An 18,514-nucleotide genomic window follows, 5' to 3' on the forward strand; every position below is an offset into this window, starting at 1 on the left:
TCAAAGTATAGTAAGGTATAAAAATGTCAAAAAATGTCATACTATTGTAAGGCATAAAAGGGCATAAAACGTCATAGTATAGTAAGGCAGGAAATTTCATAAAACGTCATAGTATAGTGAGGCATAAAACGTCATAGTATAGTAAGGCAATAAAAATGTAAAAAAAACGTCAAATCATAAAAACGTCATACTATTGTAAGGCATAAAAATGTCACAGAAAGGCCTTGTATAGTAAGGTATATGTAAGGTTTGGATGATGGTGAACCCTTACAATCAGGATGAAGGCCAGCAGGATTGGAGTACAAGCATGAGAGAGGACAGAATCAGGCACACAAAAGTTGGTTGCAGAGCTCTTAGTTTACTGGTGAGCTGAGGCAAATGACACAAACAACATCCAACAGTTCTTACATAGAGGTCACAGGATGGCTGGACAACCAAAGCAGTCTGACTGGTGTAGCAGGTTACATTGGATAGCAGCGGCAGCGGTGATGTCCAACCTGACCCCCATTCTCTGACACCCTACCCTGCTTTCCCACCTGGTATAAGTACCCATAGCCTCTACCAAACATCACCTAGTGCAGGGACCCTAGACACTAGCACCACACATATTGAATACCTTTACAATTTAACCACACTGATATTTACATAAACTAACCTTTGGCCTAACACAGATCAAAATAGAATACATAATAAACTAAAGAAATACCCAACAAAAGCCAAACTTAAGTAAAACCCCTCTACCCACTCCCCTCTCTCCTTCCTGCCCACTTGGTACAGCCTGATGAGGTAATTGACACCTGCTGAGTCTGGCAGCATTCCCATGTGTGCACTCCATGAAAACACGCCCCCCGGAAGTAGACCTCAAACAGAGAGAGTGGTTAGTAGGGGTTCCCAAAATAAAAGCACAACAAAAAATAAACTTCCTGTCTTAGCCAATGTGCATAGTTTTCACCTTAGTGAGGGGGATGCTTGCCAGCTCCCTCACACTTCTCTCCCCCTTCGGCAGGCTCGCCAACCACGTTACGAGACAAAAAGTCAGCCACCGTGTTCTGCTTCCCTGGCCGGTAGTGGATGGAGAACCGATATGGTTGAAGGGACAGGAACCAACGTGTGATCCGGCTGTTGGTATCCTTCATTTGCTCCAGCCATTGCAGAGCCTTATGGTCCGTTTCCAAGTTGAACTCTCTCCCGAGCAGGTAGTACTTGAAGGTGTCGATGGCCCATTTAATGGCCAAACACTCCAGCTCCACTGCAGAATACCTGGTCTCCCTGGGAAACAGCTTCCTGCCAATGTATGCCACTGGTTTCCTTCCTTCCCCCTCTCCTTGCAGGAGGACCCCACCTATCCCTCGGTGAGAAGCGTCTGTCTGGACTATGAAGGGTAAGTTGAAGTTTGGGCTTTGCAGCACAGGCTCCTGGCACAGAGCTGCTTTGAGGTCCTGGAACGCCTTTTCCTGCTCCTCACCCCACACCACCTTGGTTTTCGCCGTGCTGGTGAGATCAGATAAGGGCGCCGCCCTTGCAGAAAAGTCCCGGATGAAACGCCTGTACCAGCCCACCAGACCCAGAAATGACTTCACCTGTTTACGGGTGGTTGGCCTCACCCTCGCTTGGATCGCTTCCACCTTGTCTTGCACCGGCTTAATGGCACCACCCCCTAGGATGTAGCCCAGATACTGGGTCTCCTGCTTAGCCACTGCACACTTCCTTGGATTGATGGTCAGCCCGGCTTCCTTGATTTTCCCCAGCACAATGGCCAAATGGCTCAGATGTTCCTGCCAGGATACACTGTATATCACAATATCATCAAGGTAAGCTGCTGCAAATGTTTCCATACCTGCCAGCACTTGATTCATCAACCTCTGAAAGGTGGCAGGTGCCCCATGGAGACCAAATGGCATCTTGGTAAACTGCCACAGCCCTTGAGGCGTCCTGAATGCAGTCAGAGGCTTAGCAGCATCAGACAAGGGTACCTGCCAGTAGCCTTTACAGAGGTCCAGAGTGGTAATGAACTTTGCTTGACCCACCCGTTCAATGAGGTCATCCAGTCTTGGCAGAGGATAAGCATCAAATTCAGATTGTGCATTTACCTTTCTGAAGTCGATGCAAAACCTGATACTTCCATCCTTCTTGATTACCAGGACAATGGGATTGCTCCATTCACTGCTGGAAGGCTCAATGACACCCAGCTCCAGCATGACTGCAATCTCCTCTTCCAGCACTGGCACCAACTTCTGGGGAATGCGATACATTCTCTGCCTGATGGGGGTGCTGTCCTTCAGGCGGATGTCATGCTCCACTAGGGCTGTTGCCCCTGGCCTCTCCTGAAACAAATCTGGTGGGACAATGGCCTGCAACTCTTGCTGCTGGGTTAGGGAGAGATAGGAGAGATCAAGGGATGCAGAGTTATGACTAGTAGGAGTGAACTCACCCACCACGTCATCCTCCTCCTCTACTGTCCGAACAAACATTTGCTGTTGAGGTGGGATTTCCCAAGTTTTCCACCCCTTCAGCAGATTGATGTGGAATGTCTGCTTTGGATTTCTCCTCTCCGGCATCTCAATCTCATAGGTTGTTGGACTCAACTTCCTCAGCACCGTATATGGCCCCTGCCATTTTGCCAGCAACTTGTTCTCAACTGTTGGAAGCAGGAGAAGTACCTGCTGACCTTGACTGAAGGATCGCTCCCTGGCTGCCTTGTCATACCAGGTTTGTTGCCCCTGCTGAGCCTTCTCCATATTTTTCCTCACCAGCTTGGTGGCCTGCTCCATTTTCTCCCTCATCTGCAAGACAAATGCCAGCACACTGGTTTCCTTCCCCTGGGACCCCACCCAGGACTCCTGCAGCACATCAAGGGGACCTCTCACCTGCCTGCCATACAAAAGCTCAAAAGGGGAGAAGCCTGTTGAAGCTTGAGGCACCTCCCTGTAGGCAAACAGGAGATAGGGGAGCCATTTATCCCAGTCTTTGGCATTAGTGGAGATAAACTTCTTCAGCATGCTTTTAAGAGTTCTGTTGTATCTCTCCACTAAGCCATCGGTCTGGGGGTGGTAAGGAGTGGTCCGAATACTCCTAATGCCTAAAAGCCTGTACACCTGCTTGAGCGTGTTTGAAAGGAAGTTCGTTCCCTGATCCGTCAGAATTTCAGATGGGATGCCCACCCTGGAGAACAGCTGCAGCAATGCATATGCTATTTGTTTGGCAGTGATGTCTCTTAGGGCAAATGCTTCAGGATATCTGGTACTGTAATCACAAATTACCAGTATATAGCGATGTCCTGACTGTGTTCGCTCTAAAGGCCCAACAATGTCCATAGCTATTCGGCTGAATGGAACCTCCATAATTGGCAGTGGTTGTAATGGAAATTTGGGAACTTTCTTATCCCCCACTAGCTGACAGACTGAACAAGACTGACAATAACCCTGTACCTCTGTGCTCAGACCAGGCCAGTAAAACCGGCTCGCAATCCTGTCCAAAGTCTTTTTAGCCCCTAAATGACCTGCCCAGGGAATACTATGGCCCAACTTTAACACCTGTTCCCGGAGCCCCTGTGGAACCACCAGTCTTTCCCTGTCATCTAGATTGGCTTTGTAGTACAGCACCTGGTCTCTAAGGAAGTAGCCCTCCCCTGCCACCTGACCCCGCTGCACTACAGCTGCTTGTTTAAAGAGGTCCTGCAGTGATTCATCTTGTCTCTGAAGGTGCAGAAAATCACAACTTTTATCAGTATCACACCCCTCTGGCTCTGAAAGTCCTGAACCTGTTCTAACGGAACCTGCCATTTTCTCTTGCCTTTTCTGTCTCCTACTTTTCCTCACCTTCACCGGACTGTCAGTAAAAACCTCATCAAAGTAAGGTAATTCAGAGAGAACATTTAGATCCACCTCACCTGAATCCTGGTCTGGACCCTGACTCTCTGGGTCACCCTGTGCTGTGAACTGGGGAACTATCTCCTCTGGACCCTGAACAGTTTCAGCTAATACTGCCTGCCCCCCGCCCCTGCCTCTTAACTCGGCCCTGGACTGGGAAACATGCTCCTCCAGCTCCTGCTGCGATGGTCGTGTGCTCAACTGGGGCTGGCTCTCTTCCCTCTGCTGCTGCTCCACCTCATCACGAAGGTTATTCATTTGGACCTGCATTTGGCGCCATCTTTTGTCCTGTCTAATTGTTTCTTTGTCCCACCTGTCACTCAGGTCACGTTGGCACTGAAGAAATTGCTGCAACATACTGGTAACTGAGTCCATCTCTGCAGGTACCAGGTGCTCCTCCCTAGGATGCATATTCAAAGGCAGCCCTCCTGCAGCACCCTCTTCCAGGCCATCTTCAGCCACCTCTGTCTTTGGAGCTCTGCCGTGTGCTTTAGGTCCCATACTGTCAACTCTCCACGCTATACCCCTTCAATCTGGCCGCGTCTCATCCCACTTCTGACACCACATGTAAGGTTTGGATGATGGTGAACCCTTACAATCAGGATGAAGGCCAGCAGGATTGGAGTACAAGCATGAGAGAGGACAGAATCAGGCACACAAAAGTTGGTTGCAGAGCTCTTAGTTTACTGGTGAGCTGAGGCAAATGACACAAACAACATCCAACAGTTCTTACATAGAGGTCACAGGATGGCTGGACAACCAAAGCAGTCTGACTGGTGTAGCAGGTTACATTGGATAGCAGCGGCAGCGGTGATGTCCAACCTGACCCCCATTCTCTGACACCCTACCCTGCTTTCCCACCTGGTATAAGTACCCATAGCCTCTACCAAACATCACCTAGTGCAGGGACCCTAGACACTAGCACCACACATATTGAATACCTTTACAATTTAACCACACTGATATTTACATAAACTAACCTTTGGCCTAACACAGATCAAAATAGAATACATAATAAACTAAAGAAATACCCAACAAAAGCCAAACTTAAGTAAAACCCCTCTACCCACTCCCCTCTCTCCTTCCTGCCCACTTGGTACAGCCTGATGAGGTAATTGACACCTGCTGAGTCTGGCAGCATTCCCATGTGTGCACTCCATGAAAACACGCCCCCCGGAAGTAGACCTCAAACAGAGAGAGTGGTTAGTAGGGGTTCCCAAAATAAAAGCACAACAAAAAATAAACTTCCTGTCTTAGCCAATGTGCATAGTTTTCACCTTAGTGAGGGGGATGCTTGCCAGCTCCCTCACAGTATAAAAGGGCATAAAACGTCATAGTATAGTAAGGCAATGAAAATGTAAAAAAAAAGGTCAAAGTATAGTAAGGTATAAAAAGCCATGAAAAAATCACAGTATAGTAAGGCATAAAAATGTCAAAACATTTCATAGTAATGTAAGGCAGGAAATGTCATAAAAATGTCAAAGTATAGTAAGACATCAAACATCATAGTGTAGTAAAGTATAAAAATTAAAAAAAAAAACTGTCAAATTGTAGTAAGGTATGAAACTTAATAAAAACGTCATAGTAAAGTAAGGCATAAAAATGGCAAAAAATGTCATACTATTGTAAGGCATAAAAGGGCATACAACGTCATAGTATAGTAAGGCAGGAAATGTCATAAAACGTCATAGTATAGTGAGGCATAAAACGTCATAGTATAGTAAGGCAATAAAAATTTAAAAAAAATGTCAAATCATAAAAACGTCATACTATTGTAAGGCATAAAAATGTCACAGCAAGCATTGTATAGTAAGGTATAAAAGGGCATAAAAACATCATAGTATAGAAAGGCATAAAAATGTCAAAAAATGTCATAGTATAGTAAGGCAGAAAATGTCAAAAAACGTCAAATTGTAGTAAGGCATAAAATGTCATAAAAACGTCATACTATTGTAAGGCATAAAAAAAATAAAAATAAAGCGTCATGGAAACATCATAGTATAGTAAAGTATAAAAATGTAAAAAAAACAGTATGGTATAGTTAGGCACAATACATAATAAAAACATCATATCCTCGTAAGGCATAAAATGTTAAAAAATGTCATAGTATAGTAAGTCATGAAAAGTCATAAAAACCTCATAGTATAATAATGCACAAAGCTACTACTAGGTACTTGAGTAACCTAATATGTAAGTTTTTGGATTGTGGGAGGAAGCCAGAGTACCCAGAGAGAATACATGCATGCACAGGGAGGATATGGAAATTACATAGAGAAAGGACTCAAACAAGAATTTGAATCATAACTTTGTCATTGTAAGGCAGAAGTTCTAACTACTGCTTTACCATGCTGCCCCATACAGAAGCCATAGTATAGTAGGGCATAAAAGTGTCATAGTATCGGAAGCATAAAAGGTCATAGTACATAAGGTATAAATGTCATGGTATAGTAAGGCATAAAATGTCATTGTATAGTAAGGCACAAAAACACCATAGTATAGTAAGTCATAAAACGTCATAGTATAGTAAAGCATGAAAATATCAGAAAAAGGCCTTGTTTAGTAATACGTAAAAATGTCATAAAAACCTCATATTATAATAAGACATTAAAACGTCATAAAAAGGTCATGTATAATGAGGTATTAAAAGTCATAAAAACCTCATTGTATAGTAAGGCATAAAACGTCATAAAAATTTATTAGTATAGTAAGACATAAAGTCATGGTATAGTAAGGCACTTGAGTAACCTAATATTCATGTTTTTGTACTGTGGGAGGAAGCCGGAGTACCCAGAGAGAACACAGGCATGCACAGAGAGAACATGTAAACTACTTAGAGAAAGGACCCAAACCAGGATTAAAATCCATAACCGTGTCATTTTCTAGTTATAACCACTGCTCTACCGAGCTGCTCCATAGAGGCCATAGTATAGTAAGGCATAAAATGCCATAGAATAGGAAGCATAAAAACGTCATAGTATCGTAAGACATAAAAAGTCATAGTATAATACAGCACAAAATGTCACAGTATAGTAAGGCATAATAAGGCAGGCCGTGGGGAAGGGTATGTTGTTTAAGGGAAAATTCTGCAAAATTGCAGAATTCTACATACATACTTGTATAATTAGTTTTAAGGTTATATTTAGGATTTTTGACAGGCACATACAAGGACAGTGGCATACTTATTGAAGTGGTCCTTCGGGCGTCTCCGTTGCATAGAAACGAAAACCGTCGGAGACTTCATGCAACATCTACAAACTTTTATCCGGATCCCTGATTCCCTACTGAAGAAAATAGTTTAGATTGTCCTCGTGTTACAGAAGAATAATATACACAAGACATTTGTCGACATTTGAATAAGTACCCTTGGCTAACAAACGCTATCAACGCTAATTCATTTAGCGGCGCTAGCCCACTGTTAGCTGTTAGCACCAGTTGCATCCTTGAGTGTCTCGGAGCGCACTGTGAGGTTAATGGCACGGTGTTTACAACAGACTTTAAAATGTAATCAATGACTATTTATGTGCCATTGTCACTTTCAGCTAGAATTAGTTTTGCCATCCAGTCGAACTACGCAATGGTAACCTCAGCTAACCGGTGGCAAACTAGCTAACACTTTTTATTGTCACAAGCCGGTGGATGCTAGCTCCTTTTGGAACTCAGTTTTTGTCAGGTATTTAAGTTATAAACCCAACTAGACAAGCATCTGCTGATACAATCATCCCAGTCAAAGCAATAAAAGAAGAGGAGAATGGCTGGTGACGTTGGCAGCATTCCTGAACTGGACCAGAAGAAATACGATGCAGACGAACAAGTGAAGATCATCTGTCTGGGCGACAGTGCAGTTGGTAAATCTAAGTAAGTATTTGTGGTCATAATCTCACGCTACTTTTTTGTGATGTGTTTCATTATATTTTTACCTTTCCTCAGTAGACTATCTGTTGTCCTGTATAACATAACAGTATTGTTGCGTTGACACAGACTGTTTCTATCTCTTTCTAGGTTGATGGAGAGGTTTCTAATGGATGAATAGTATCCTTTAGCAGCTCTAGAAATGTAAAATGAAGCAGTGACAGTATTTTACAGTTAACATTATATCGTCCTGTCATAGCCATTACAGTCACTGTCTGCACATGATCATGCTGTTTAAACTCAAGTGGGCATGCGTCCACCAAAGCAGACCTTCCTGAGAGGTTAAGATCCTTAACTCATATTACAGCCGTCCTCAGCAGTTGTCAACTTATGCTCTGACTCTCTACAAACACACCGCAGCTGTAGGAAACAAGACGATAGCCGTCGGTATGTATTGTGCATCTGCTTTGTTGTGCTCTGAGTGACGACTGGAAATAATTTCACCCATCTTAAACCCATTTTTAAATCAGCAGCATCTGCCAGGATCAGACTTCTTGTTGCTTCTGCAGCGATGGCTTTTTTTTTTTTGATCCACAGATTTCTGGGACACAGCTGGTCAGGAGAGGTTTCAGAGCATGCATCCGTCATACTATCACAAAGCACATGCATGCATCATGGTAAGCCACACTCTTGGTTTTAAGATAGGTGCCTTTCAATAATCACTTAGCTTGCCCTTTCTTGCTTCCTACCAGGAACTTGCCACAAGTTAAACTGTGACTGAAATTCTAGTGCTAAGAGATGAAAGGAATAGAATATTTCAGATGGGTTACTTTCACAAAAAATTCATAAAATGGTCTAAATATTGTTTATGTATTGATCCTTATATCACTTGGTCATGCTTCATGCATTTTTCATGCATGATTTCACAGTGCATTCTGGTGAGGATGAGTTTAAGAGTTAAGATTGTTTGCTTGGTGTTGAAGGGTTTATCTCATTGCTCAATGCAGTCATGTAATGGAATTTAAGATGAGGATGGTGATTCTATCTCTCTGTCAGATAATTGTTGAATTGCACCAGTGGAAATCAGCAAAGCAGGGCGCACTCTTTTATACTCTGCTTTCTGTTTAAGGTTTTTGATGTTCAAAGGAAGATCACATATAAGAATCTGGCCAACTGGTATAAGGAGCTGAGAGATTACAGACCTGAGATACCCTGTTGTGTGGTTGCCAACAAAATCGATGGTGAGTTTGGTTTTCACACTGCACATAACAATGAATACTCAGTTCTTACAGTGTTTCATGCACTGAAAATGCTACAGCAGGATGAGTAATCATGTTTGTTTGTTTTTGTTTTGCCATCATTGGTCATTTGATTCACCTTTTGACCAACAAAGGTGACTAGATTTACTGATGTGGACGTATCAGATTTTTCTTGTCTACAGCTGATTTGAAGGTGACGCAGAGAACCTTTAACTTTGGGAAGAAGCAAGGACTCCCATTTTACTTTGTATCAGCGGCCGATGGGACTAATGTAGTCAAGGTTTGAACTTTGTTCTAAGTATTAAATATAGTGATCCATAAGTCCATGTATTTCAAGCTCATTAGTAGTTTTACAGATCATGCTAAGTAATTGTACAAGGATTGACAGTGCTCATTTTTTAAAACAAACAGTCGGATTAATTCAGTTTATAATTCAGTAGAAGATCATACATTTTGTAGACCACTTTAACTGCGCGTGTATGTTGATAGTTTGACTGTAACTGTCACAACAGATGTTCAGAGAGATGATCAAGAGAGCAGTGGACTACAAGCAAAACCCCAGCGACTTCATGGATGAAGTAATGCAAGAATTAGAGGTACTTCTCTCTGAATACTAAAACATAGTCTGATCACTGATGTTCTCATCTTTTAAGCTGGTGTAGCTTTATGCAACCCTAACTAAATAATGTTTACTGCAAAGACTGAAAAATGTTGTATTATGCAATTGTTGCTCTAAAAACTCCATAATTGGTTTATAATCTGCCATTGTTGTTTTTTTAATAGATTTTTTTACATAATTACTCAAAACCTACATTATTTGAACTATGATTCATGAACCCCAACACAATTTACTTTTCAAATCTTTTGTTCATATGGAAAGTGCACATAGTAATCTCTTTTCTATGTTGCTGAAATGAGTTGTATAAGCATTTTTGACTGACAACATATTTGTACTGATGTAATTTTGTCTCACTCCTCTTATAGAACTTTGACCTGGAGAAGAAAGAAATTAATTCAGAGACAGATGAGGATGGATTGAAAGCAGAGAGTCCTGAGTTGGCCTGAAATATTTTCACAGATCCTGTAAACCCTTTTGTCATCTCATGGATTATTTATCCTCCTTTGGAGCTGATGCTGCCAGTAGATCATTCTTTTAGTCAAAATGCCAGATATCTCTGATTTTCTGTGATGGACACAATCAACAAACATGTTGTCCTTATGTAATTGAGGTGGTCTGTTTTTATACTATTGGATTGTAAGTCTGCTACTGGAGGATGGCTGACAGTCTTTTCATCAGGTTTTAAGTCGCTGCTCTCCATCTGTACAGTGACATTGGCAGGGAAATAAATCTGGAGTAATAATTAGGAATTGTGTTGTTTACCAGGTTCATTTAGCTGCTATTTTAGCATTGTCACTCATACTTTTTCTAACAATATCTACCATTATAATTGTGAAATATCCCACAGTGAGGCTGAATGTTTGCGCAAGCATGAAAACCAATTACTTTGTGTCACGTAATAAGAATATGAGGCATTGAAGATGAACCCACACAGAGCAAAGAGAACGTGTGATTATGAACTGTATTTGCTGCTGTTCTCGATGTTTGTTTGTAGTGTTGTGAACAAGGCCAGCAGGGAGCCGTTTCTGTTGGCTGCTTTTTTTGCATTCATTTTATGATGTAAAGTCTGTTTTCAGCACCTCTCAAATGAAAACTTAATGTACCATGTAACCAAATTATCATGTCTCTTTCCAACTTGCTGTGTGATTCAGCAGCTGGCACAAGAGCACTAAGTAGTCTACTTCAGCATTTTAGAACATGCAGCTGCCGGTCATGTATGAGCGGACATCAACTGTGCTGTGTTCTCGTGAAGGTCTCAGCCTTGTGAAATGTTCGGCTGTGTCCTTCATGATTTGTAGGAACGTTGCTATGAAGAACCTGTGTGAAGCCTCACTGTAAAACAAGGTGATAACACATAATTCAGTTATTTCTATGATTATGATGTACACAGAAACCATGTATGTATATTTTCTATTTATATTTGACTGTTTTATGTGGCATTTACTCACAATAAATCACACTGGAACATAGTTTTAATTCTGAGACAATCTAAATTAGCAGGAACAAGAATTTGACGCAGTTCATGTTTTAATTATAAATTTATTACATAATATAACAAACATATATCTCTGTGGTGGAGATATCCTGGGCAACATCTCAGATCTTGCCTCAACCTTCACTATCACCCTTACTCTGCTGCATGAGGAATACTAGGTAGCTTCTGGTTTACTTGTGTTTCAACGTGGGCTTTCATTTATTAAAATGAAGGAGGGGTTGTACTGCTATAAGCGTCCAGAGGTCGGTGGGAGAAGTTGCAGATGATTTTCCTGGTCATCAGATGCTGAGAAGGGGAAGTTCACCTGTGAGACAAGGCTGAGGCGTTGCAGTGATACATCCACCATTCTAAACTTCACAGTGCAAACAAGGAGAAAACCAACAATGAAAGAAAAACCCCTTTCATGATAAGATCACTGGTTCCAGTGGGTGACCGGAACCCAGTGGATTTTTAAAAAGGTTACACTGCTCCCCCTACGCTATGTAGATTGTGCTTTGTTGATTAGAAAATAAGACAAAGATAACCCTTCACTGAACTTATTTGACCTAATGATGTGTAAGTCTGTTACACGTTGTTCATTTTGCATCTGTATTTGTGGTAAACTTACACAACAATCCAACCAGGTATTCACTACAGCATTGTTTCTTCTAACCAGGCCAGCCTGTGTGAGTCCAGACTGTACACATTGTTTGTGTTTCATTCGTTATTTGTATTTATAGGGGAACAGTAAGCCAAGCTGGATAATAACCTTCATCACAGTAAAATCAAGCAATTGTGATACTTTGTCTCAAAATTTAAATAGAAATGTTGATGCAAAGCTCACAGGTAGATATACACAGGCTATATATATGTATATATACATATACATATATACATATTTATAGCCTGATTCTTTACAAAATAATAACAATGACTGTATTTCCACCTGCAGGAAATACTGTAGGATCTAACAAATGTCCGTAGTTCTCAAGATTTCCAGGAGATGGCACCATATTATTGAGTCTAACAGCTCAAGAATGCTGTAACTAAGATAGTCCTAAAGCAAAGACAAATATACAGTTAAAAGTTAAGTTATTTTTTGGCACATTTTTCCTTTGTGTTGTTTGTTCCTCACTGGATCACCTCATATAGCATATCCAAAACTCAGAAACTGAAGGTCTGAAAAAGGAAAAAGGAGTGCTGCCAGACAGAGTGGAGGGTAAAGAGCGCAAATGTCATCTGGGAATGGGTGTACAAAACAGTGACACTGTGTAAGCTGTGCCTACACAGTTACAAGGTGAGTTATAGTTGTCTTGCAGTATAAAATGTTACAATGGTTTCATTCAGTATCCCATGGTTATCTCTCTTTCTCTCCCTCCCTCTTGGGCAGTCCACTTTTTGAAGACGTCAGTACGAGACGAGAATGCAAAACAAGTTCATTCTGGAAATGAAAATGTATGTGTGCATTTTTCTGTTTGTGTGTGAATGTATTGTGTGTGTGTTTGTGACACAGCCACTGCCGGGAATCTCTGATGGTAATACAGTAAGGCTATAGTGGACTAGCTCCAATGATGTAAACCCTATCGATCAACCATACGCTCTCTCACGGTCATGTGTGCATTCTCATCGTCTCTCTCTCACAAACACACACAAAATGGAAACAAACAAGCATTTGCACACATACACACACAGCTGTAAACACACGCTGAAGAGGAACGACCACACAGAGAGATTCAGGGAATCCAGATGCACGCATGCGCTTGAACAATGGGTGGCTTTTATGTTAGCACCTTGTCACCTTGTTTTGTGCAAATCATCCCCTAGTTCATAGTTCAGAGTTCAAAAGTTCAAGAGTTCATAGAAAGAATAAAATCTGCTCACCTTTTCCACAGGTGGTTAACTATGCATATATGCCAAACATTCATATATAGATCTATATACTTTGTGTTTTTCAAAAATTTATATGAAATCTATCATATATACATTGCTTGTGATTTTTAAAAAAAGCAAATATTTGTAGTTTGTTCGTTTTTACAAGTGTAAGTACGTTTAGAATGGACAGGATATTAGTTTTTTTTTTCTGTCACTCTAAAATTCAAATGAGTGAAAGATTTAAGTATCATGTTTCACACGCTACAAAATCTACCCACAGTGTCCGAGGGTAACAAATCAACAACAAAAGAGGAAAAAATAAAAGAATTAAAAAAATAACCATTAACACAAAAAGTCCAAATGAGTTTGAGGACAGAGTCAGAAGTAAAATAATCAGTGAGGTCACAGTGAGGCAGTGAGTGCTATTCCTACAACCCAGATACAATGTTATATTTGCCACCCGCTTTTACAAACTGCTAGCAAAGAAGAAAAGAAAAAAAGATGTACACAACTTCTCGCCAAGTGAAACTGACTTGGCATACTGACTGGATGCTGCTGATGTATGGAGGTGTCTTTTTTTGTGGTAATAGAGATTACCTCAACTGTCAGAGAAAAGCTATGGATAAAATGCTTTTTTTTTTGTTGCGTGAATAAAACTCACTGTTTCTCACTGCCAGCAGAAGCTACTCATGAGTACAATTATAGATTTTTATATTGTTAAAGAAAAATTCAGTTATTTTTATTTATTCATTTATTTTTTACAACCTGGGTCTTATTTTCAGAGTTCTGGCTGCCACCGTTTATGATATTATTTTACTCACTAAGTAAATTGTAGAGATACAGGGAAGCAGTTGATGTTGCAAGACGTTGCCAGGTTGTAAAATACTGAATTTTCTTTAAGACCTTACAGAGGCTTTCCCATCCCCACAGCCTGATAAACTACAGACACGTTCCCTGCAGTGCCACTTCAGAAGGGCACATACTTTATGTTTAACTCATTTAAGCCCTTGTTTGACAAGTTTTTGTTGGTTATATTCCAGGTAAATTTGGCCAGGTTAACAGACTTGGAACTTAACAGTGGTTTCCTCCTGTAGGAAAAATTAAATCTTAAAAGATTTCTGTTGCACGGCACTTCCATGGTCATTTCCTCTCTACTGGTAATGAGAAGCACCCCAATGTTTCCTTTTCCTGACCTTCTTTCGACCTTGTGCGGCCCAGTCTGAGAAGCATCCTCAGGGGTTGCAGGGATGGAAATTTTTACTAGCCCTCTTACATTTTTCAGACTGTGGTGGTATTAAAGTGTCCTTACAGGTAAGAATTTAAATGGATAGTATTAAAACAACAGCCAACAACCTCTCCATGCTAGTGCCCCAAACTTCCATCCCTGAGTAACAGGCATAAGATGAAGAGCCCCTTTTACCGACTAGCTGTCTCATAAGGTGGATAAATCAGAGACGGAGCAACGTTGGTAAGATCTGTAGCTGAAGCAGTAGGGATGGGTGTCAACTGGGGTCTCAGCCTCACATTACGGGATGCCCTTTAGTATGAAGGAAGACCGTAAGAAAATAAAAACAAACAACAAACTCTCTGTTCAAGACCATGATGCAACTCGTCATGCTACGGTTCAAGAAAAGGGTGACCATAAGGAAAGTTGTATACCTATGACAAAAATTTCATTTCCATATCTATATACTTTTTTCTTTCAAATATATATATATATATATGTATATTTATGTATATAATTGGTAGAAATGAGTAAACTATTGGTGGAATAAAGATTTCTCTCTGCCTTCTATACTAAAAACCAAAAACAGGCGCAAATTATTACATTTCCTCTTTGCAACATTGTCTTTTCTTCTGAAAGCTATATTTAGATACATATATATCATATTATATAATACCTATATATAATATTCCCTTTGGAAAACCAAAAAATTGATTATGAAAAAAGCCACGAGTGTTGGTTAAACATTCTCCAAATATAATAGATAGCACAGTCTGGGTACCAAGGCGGAGGGGTTTTCTCCCGTGGTTTACTTTGTGGAGCTCCACCTCTGGGCTCTAAAGTCTTCGGTTTAAAAACAACAGCAGGTATAGAGAAGACGCACCTTATCAGAGCTGTGTCAGCACTATGTCCATAGTCCTGTGTTTGTCATTGTTGATCTCTGTATAAATATTTTGAAAGGCAACTGAGCTTTCTGTTTGGAACAAAAATTCTTCCTCCTCCTCCTTTACTCAAACTACAAAAGGCTTTCAGAGGCCTAAAAGATGAAGGGATAGAGGTAGAGAGGAAAGGAGGGGAAAAGTGAGAGAGAAAGTGTGGGTGTTACTAAGGGAACAACTGTTTTCCCAAATCAGATGTTTTAATTGGAGCTCATGCGATTCTCCTCGGCAAAGACAAACCAGAGCCCATTTTGAAGTCTGATCTAATTGGCTGCAGGCAAGGAGGTGGGCAGACACTAAGGGCCTAGTAGAGGGGGACAAATGTATTGTGTCCTCCTCTTCAGTGCAGTGCCAAGTGCAGGGTATTGATGCAGAATGGTAACGTAAAGTGTCGCTGAGGACGACAAGTAAACATTTGTGATGCAGAACATAAAAGCAGCCAGAGTAAAAGAGGAGTGGCTCCTATATTTTCTCTTCATTTTTCATCAACTTTGCATCTTCCCCGTTCTATCCTCATCTTTCTCTCTAACTGTTGCTGTGTCTCAGGGCAGGGGTCAGCTCTCTAGCAGCTGTTTTAGTGCTCGTTCAATGTTCATGCGATGTCCGACTCGTGTCACTCCCAGTTCTGCAAAGTCATCCTTGGTTAGAGCTGGGAGGTGAGAGCCTTCAATCTCATGTTCCTGAAACCCTGCTCTGTGCTCCCCCAGATTGATGCTCTCCAGCCAGTCTCCAACGTCGTACTTGTTCCAGAGGTGGAGGGGTTTTTGGTGGAAGGGCCGCAGGGCTAAAAGTGGTGACCCCAGGCCAGGGGAATGGGAGGGTGATGGGGAAGGGGAGCGAGAGCGGGAACGGGCGCTGGAGCTCCTCATTACAAAGCGGACCTCTTTAGGCTCCTGGGGTAGGCTGAGGCTAGAGGATTTTAGGATGGTTTGTGGCGGTGTAGTCGGTGAGGGCGGTAGGCCGAAGCCTGAGAATCGTCCAAGAGGGTCGCCCCGATCAGGTGAGCCTGAACCTGGGCTGGGGGTGCGTCGGGTGACGGGGTAACGGCTGCCAGGGCGGATGGTGTATGTGGTGCCATAGCTTCTCTGAGAAATGGTGTGGAGCTCGCCTAGGCTGCTGAAAAGTCTGGAGACAGAGACAGAGAGTGAGATGAAGGTGAACAAGTAAAAATAAAGAAGGAAAGGAGTGAGAGCTTTGGGTTATGCAGTATGTATAAACTGTTGTCAGTTCTTTTAAAGTTCAAGTTAGTGTAAGCTAGAGGTTAAAGACTGTTAGAAAGACCAAGCTATTCTCACATCACAGCAACATCACAGCAGCAAGCTACATTCACTGGTGGAAACATGAGTTTCTGAGATTATTTACAGCCTTGGATAAAAATCCTGTTACTGCTCAGTCATGATACATCACTTTGGATTTACATCATAATTTTAAGTTGTACATTAACTATACGAGGAAATATATGGTAGCATTTGAGAATTAAGTTCAGTTTTGACTGACACATATTCCACACTCAGTCCTTCTGACCGTTACTGAGTGTTGTCCCTCTTGTGAATTTAATGAAAAGCTACTGCCTGTTAAGGCACTGTTGCTTCCCTCAAGTGATTCCTGTGAATTACTCTGAATTCACATTTTAATATGTAACAAATACAGGACAGACATTCACACACACACACACACACACACACACACACACACACACACACACACACACACACACACACACACACACACACACACACACACACACACACACACACACACACACACACACACACACACACACACATTCACTTAGACACAGTAGGCAGAACTAAGAGTAGAATTTCATATTTGGCTTTCAGCTTTGCACTGCACATTAGAAGAAAAATTACATTTAGTAAATGTGCCTTTGTATGATGAATAATGACGAGTGTATGAATACAACAGCTCTAACATTTATCATGTCTTGGAACTGCTGCTAAAGGACAAAGCTTAGCTTCATTTCATCAAACAAATTCTTATTTACCATGGAGGTGCAGCTAACACTTTATTCAGTACATTAAATCTACCATTTAGGAAACCAACCCAATCTTGGAAGAACAAGAACTGTACTAATACAATTCGGCAATAATTCTTTAGCAGTGGGAATCTGATACTGCAGCAACAGGCACTCCACTTTCTTTCACAGGTACAGCAAATACTGGTTAATCTATTGTTTCACATGTCACCCTCTTTTGAAATACAACAGAAGTATAAATTTGTCAAACAGTCTAAGAGTGGCTGATAAGCCATTAGTATACTATTGAGCTTATGGAAGAAAGGATGGTCAGAAAGGAGAAGATGGACTGGAGATTTAGGCTAACATGACAGTTTTGTCTAGCTTGGTGCAAGCAGGGAGAAGCAGAAGGGAGAGGCCTAAAGAGTTGGTGCGATGGTGTCTGTTTTATTCATGCATGTTAGCAGGTGTCTCATGTACAGGTGTGGCACATGTTTTCCCTCTACTGTGTTTGGAACTTTTGACATGGGTGAGATTTGGACTAAAGAGTGTAATGGAGCAAAGGTAGCCAGGCAGCGCACAGGTTGGAAAAATGATCAGACTACAGGGAGCCGACGGATATGAGATGAGCTCCATGCGCACTTACACAGTCGTCCTGCCCTCCTGGGCGCACAGTCAGTTCTAGACCAATCAGATCAGAGCAGCAGGGCGGAGCATGCAAGGTGAGCAGAGAGAGAGCAATGGGAGAGAATGTTAGCATCACTCCATGAGACGCAGCCTGCCAACCAGACTTATAATCTGCTTCAGCCAACTCTGCTGTCTTTGACGTGCCTTATGTTTGTGCATGTGTGAGTATGTGATTGTACAGGCGTGCATGTGTGTGTCTGTGTGTGCATTTGCTGATGGGTGTTGCTGATGTGGCAGCGTGACAAAGACATCAGAGTAGGCTCCAGCACGGGAAGGTCTGACCAGTGGGCTACATGAGAGAGAAATGAGCACACTATTCACATATCAAACACTGCACGAACAAAGAAAAACAAACAAACAAATAAACACAACAATAAAAGGAGGGCACATGTCCCTGGACTTTAGTGGTTGCTTTTGCACTTATTCTGAAATTATGCGGACCTCAAGAACTTCTATACTTGCTGGCAAAATACAAGTTATTTTATACATATCTATATAAATTTTTTAAAATTTATTTTTAATTTTTTTGTAGTGAGATGTGTGTATGTGTATTGGCCTATAAAGACATACAAATTGCAGCATATTCTGATCTGTTTTAGCGTGTTTTAAGACACCTACAGTATCCAATAAGCAAGACAGTCAGGGACCATGGCCATCCTCAACACAATCACTGAAAAACAAAACAAAGTTATGCAAATTACATAAACGGAGAAGAACAGAAAACCAAAAAGCATAACTGAAATGAAA

General features: G+C 41.4%; 2 protein-coding genes across 10 annotated transcripts in view; one reads left to right on the forward strand and one right to left on the reverse strand.

Moving 5' to 3' along the window:
- The first annotated feature begins 6,437 nt into the window (after positions 1-6,437).
- On the forward strand, positions 6,438-11,065 carry rabl2 (RAB, member of RAS oncogene family-like 2). Its single transcript, XM_056388351.1, has 8 exons — positions 6,438-7,724; positions 7,869-7,898; positions 8,086-8,165; positions 8,316-8,395; positions 8,848-8,959; positions 9,160-9,257; positions 9,490-9,573; positions 9,962-11,065. The coding sequence occupies exons 1-8, from the start codon at positions 7,618-7,620 to the stop codon at positions 10,040-10,042; spliced, it is 672 nt and encodes a 223-aa protein (XP_056244326.1). The 5' UTR covers positions 6,438-7,617; the 3' UTR covers positions 10,043-11,065.
- A 50-nt stretch (positions 11,066-11,115) lies between these two features.
- Positions 11,116-18,514, reverse strand: part of shank3a (SH3 and multiple ankyrin repeat domains 3a) — a 185,891-nt gene continuing 178,492 nt past the window's right edge. For 5 of the 9 annotated variants that reach the window (XM_056388345.1, XM_056388343.1, XM_056388344.1 and 2 more), the window contains one exon: positions 11,116-16,230. In XM_056388345.1, the coding sequence (XP_056244320.1) occupies positions 15,660-16,230 (571 nt within the window). In that variant the 3' untranslated portion in view covers positions 11,116-15,659. Of the gene's footprint in view, positions 16,231-17,726; positions 17,762-18,385; positions 18,438-18,514 lie in introns of all 9 variants that reach the window. The other 4 variants (XR_008828932.1, XM_056388347.1, XR_008828931.1 and 1 more) reach the window with 4 other exon arrangements.

The sequence above is a fragment of the Seriola aureovittata genome, chromosome 10, assembly GCF_021018895.1.
Source record: "Seriola aureovittata isolate HTS-2021-v1 ecotype China chromosome 10, ASM2101889v1, whole genome shotgun sequence".
NCBI classification, from domain to species: domain Eukaryota; kingdom Metazoa; phylum Chordata; class Actinopteri; order Carangiformes; family Carangidae; genus Seriola; species Seriola aureovittata.

What these genes read in the sequence shown, in the direction of transcription:
- rabl2 (XM_056388351.1), top strand. Translation starts at nt 7,618, where the DNA reads ATGGCTGGTGACGTTGGCAGCATTCCTGAACTGGACCAGAAGAAATAC. An exon ending in AGTGCAGTTGGTAAATCTAA is followed by an intron (nt 7,725 to 7,868) that starts GTAAGTATTTGT and finishes ATCTCTTTCTAG; the next exon opens with GTTGATGGAGAGGTTTCTAA. An exon ending in GGTTGCCAACAAAATCGATG is followed by an intron (nt 8,960 to 9,159) that starts GTGAGTTTGGTT and finishes TCTTGTCTACAG; the next exon opens with CTGATTTGAAGGTGACGCAG.